The sequence below is a fragment of the Triturus cristatus genome, chromosome 5_2, assembly GCF_964204655.1.
Source record: "Triturus cristatus chromosome 5_2, aTriCri1.1, whole genome shotgun sequence".
Taxonomy (NCBI): Eukaryota; Metazoa; Chordata; class Amphibia; order Caudata; family Salamandridae; genus Triturus; species Triturus cristatus.
In genome coordinates this window covers 165,960,809-165,963,270 of record NC_140588.1, presented here as the reverse complement: position 1 = coordinate 165,963,270, position 2,462 = coordinate 165,960,809, and the positions used below count along the sequence as shown (strand labels likewise).

General features: G+C 51.7%; 1 protein-coding gene across 1 annotated transcript; it reads right to left on the bottom strand.

The window, feature by feature from the left end:
- Positions 1 to 565: 565 nt before the first annotated feature.
- On the bottom strand, positions 566 to 1,960 carry LOC146822739 (uncharacterized). Its single transcript, XM_085606583.1, has one exon. It carries the CDS (start codon positions 1,958 to 1,960, stop codon positions 656 to 658), a length of 1,305 nt encoding a protein of 434 aa, XP_085462709.1. The 3' UTR covers positions 566 to 655.
- Positions 1,961 to 2,462: the final 502 nt, after the last annotated feature.

The following is a 2,462-nucleotide window of genomic DNA, read 5'->3' as shown; positions in this document are numbered from 1 at the left end:
GGAACAGGGCAAACCAAACTACCAAGCCAATTCTTATACTGGGAAGGAAACAAGCTTCCGGGGACCGGTTTCTGGCATCACAGCCTTCATCGGCCCGGCTTGCCTGAATCCTGAGGGTGCAATGAGCAAGGGACTCACGTCTGAGCATACCCTCCCACACTGAGTGTGGATAAAATCGATTTGGGAAAAAGGGGGTGGTGATGGACAGAGTTTCTGAATGATGCAGAATACTCTTACCAAGTCTAGAGATCATGGTTTTAATCCATCACCGTTTTTTAGCTCACTGCACAATCCCAGCTCAGAACCTGGCTACATGCAAATTAGTCTGTACCTGTCCCAGTGCATGATGGGAACAGGGCAAACAAAACTACCAAGCCAATTCTTATACTGGGAAGGAAACAAGCTTCCGGGGACCGTTTTTTTTTTTGTTTTTTTTAGTTTTGGGGCAAAAACTTTTATTAAGTGCTTAAAAGTTGCGATACATAGTTTTTAAGGAAGTGGTACCTCACCCCTTAGGGAAGGCAATCCACTTTAACTTTTCAGTCAATCAATGCATTGAGACATTTTACATTTCATCTGATGTATTTGCTGATAGCGTTTTACGGTTTTAATGGGGACGCCACTTTAAAGAGTACAGTGGGGAAGGAGGGTTTTCTCACAGCTCTTCTTCTTCCTCACTTTCCCTCTTGTCCATGGCTGCATAGTCTCTAAGCAGGCTGAGCACCATCCTGCGGCACCCTTCTCTGTTTACCACCTCTCCATTGGTCACCAGGCGTGTTCTGGCGAACAGGAGAATGTCTTTAATACAGCAGAGGAGTCTCCAGCACTCCTGGATAGCTTCCTCTGTGTGTGTCCCTGGAAACAGCCCGTACAGCATGGACTGGTCCGTAATGTTCTCATAGGGGATGAGGGCTACCAGTTCTTGTCGGAGGGCGGCCCTTAGTCTCTGGGCAAAGGGGCAGGCCCAGAAGAGATGGTGTGCAGATTCCTCTGCGGGGCATTCCCTTGGGCAGTTCCTGTGCGGGCACAGGCCTCTGCTGTGCATGAAGGACCTCACTGGCAGGCCACCCTTCACAGTCATCCATGCTATGTCCTTGTGTCTGTTGGTCAGAACTGGGGAGGATACATTCTCCCACATGTGCGTTGCCGTCGCTGGTGGCAGGTCGCTCACTGGTTCGGTGGTGTCCCTGGTCCTGATCAGTTTGCGGATTGTCTTGGGCTTCCAAAGGCAAGGGGTGACACAGTTCAGCCCAAATTCCCCCACAAACTTTTCTACCTCCTTGTAGTACCATGGGAGGTCCCAGTTGAAAGTCACAGCATTCTCCCACTTATCCCATCCCAGCCGTCTCCACACCGGGAGGAGGAAAAAGCGGAACACCTTGTAGGCAGAGTGGTCCTTGTTCATATTTAACAGGGTTATCCGGACGCAGCCACACACAAAGAAGGCCCTGAGGATCGTTGAGATGTCGGGGACTGCCTTCCCCCCTTTGCGGTGCTCCTTGTGCATGACTGACCGTTTCACCCTGTCCATCTTGGAGTGCCAGACAAAGTGGAACACCATGCTGTTGATGGCCCGTGCTACGTTGGCCAGGAGTGGCCAGGCCTGTGTCACATACTGCAGCACGGGCAGTGCATCGTTCCTGAGCACCAGAGCCTTCCCTTCAATGCTCAGGTTTCTCAGGCTCCAGAGGCCCAGTTTTTGCTTCACCTTGGCCAAACGTTCGTTCCAGCTCTTCGCTGCTGCCCCTGGCCCTCCAAACCAGACGCCGAGGATCTTCATCAGTCCTGCCTCGATGGGGAAGGGGAGAGGCTCGTTGCAGAGGTCCCATCGCCCGAAGAGTTTGACCTGAGACTTGTCCAAGTTGATTCTCGCCCCTGATGCCTTGCCGAAGTCTGTGCACGCCTCCAGCAGAGATTGGACTGATTCTGCATCCGCGCAGAAGAAGGTGACATCGTCCATGTACAGCGAACACTTGACTTCCCTCTTCGCGTCGCCGGGTGTCTGGATTCCTCTGTCTGGCTTCCGGGGACCGGTTTCTGGCATCACAGCCTTCATCGGCCCTGCTTGCCTGAATCCTGATGGTGCAATGAGAAAGGGACTCACGTCTGAGCATACCCTCCCACACTGAGTGTGGATAAAATCGATTTGGAAAAAGGGGGTGGTGATGGACAGAGTTTCTGAATGATGCAGAATACTCTTACCAAGTCAAGAGATCATGGTTTTAATCCATCACCGTTATTTAGCTCACTGCACCATCCCAGCTCAGAACCTGGCTACATGCAAATTAGTCTGTACCTGTCCCAGTGCATGATGGGAACAAGGCAAACCAAACTACCAAGCCAATTCTTATACTGGGAAGGAAACAAGCTTCCGGGGACCAGTTTCTGGCATCACAGCCTTCATCGGCCCGGCTTGCCTGAATCCTGATGGTGCAATGAGCAAGGGACTCACGTCTGAGCAT

What these genes read in the sequence shown, in the direction of transcription:
- LOC146822739 (XM_085606583.1), bottom strand. Translation starts at nt 1,960, where the DNA reads ATGGACGATGTCACCTTCTTCTGCGCGGATGCAGAATCAGTCCAATCT.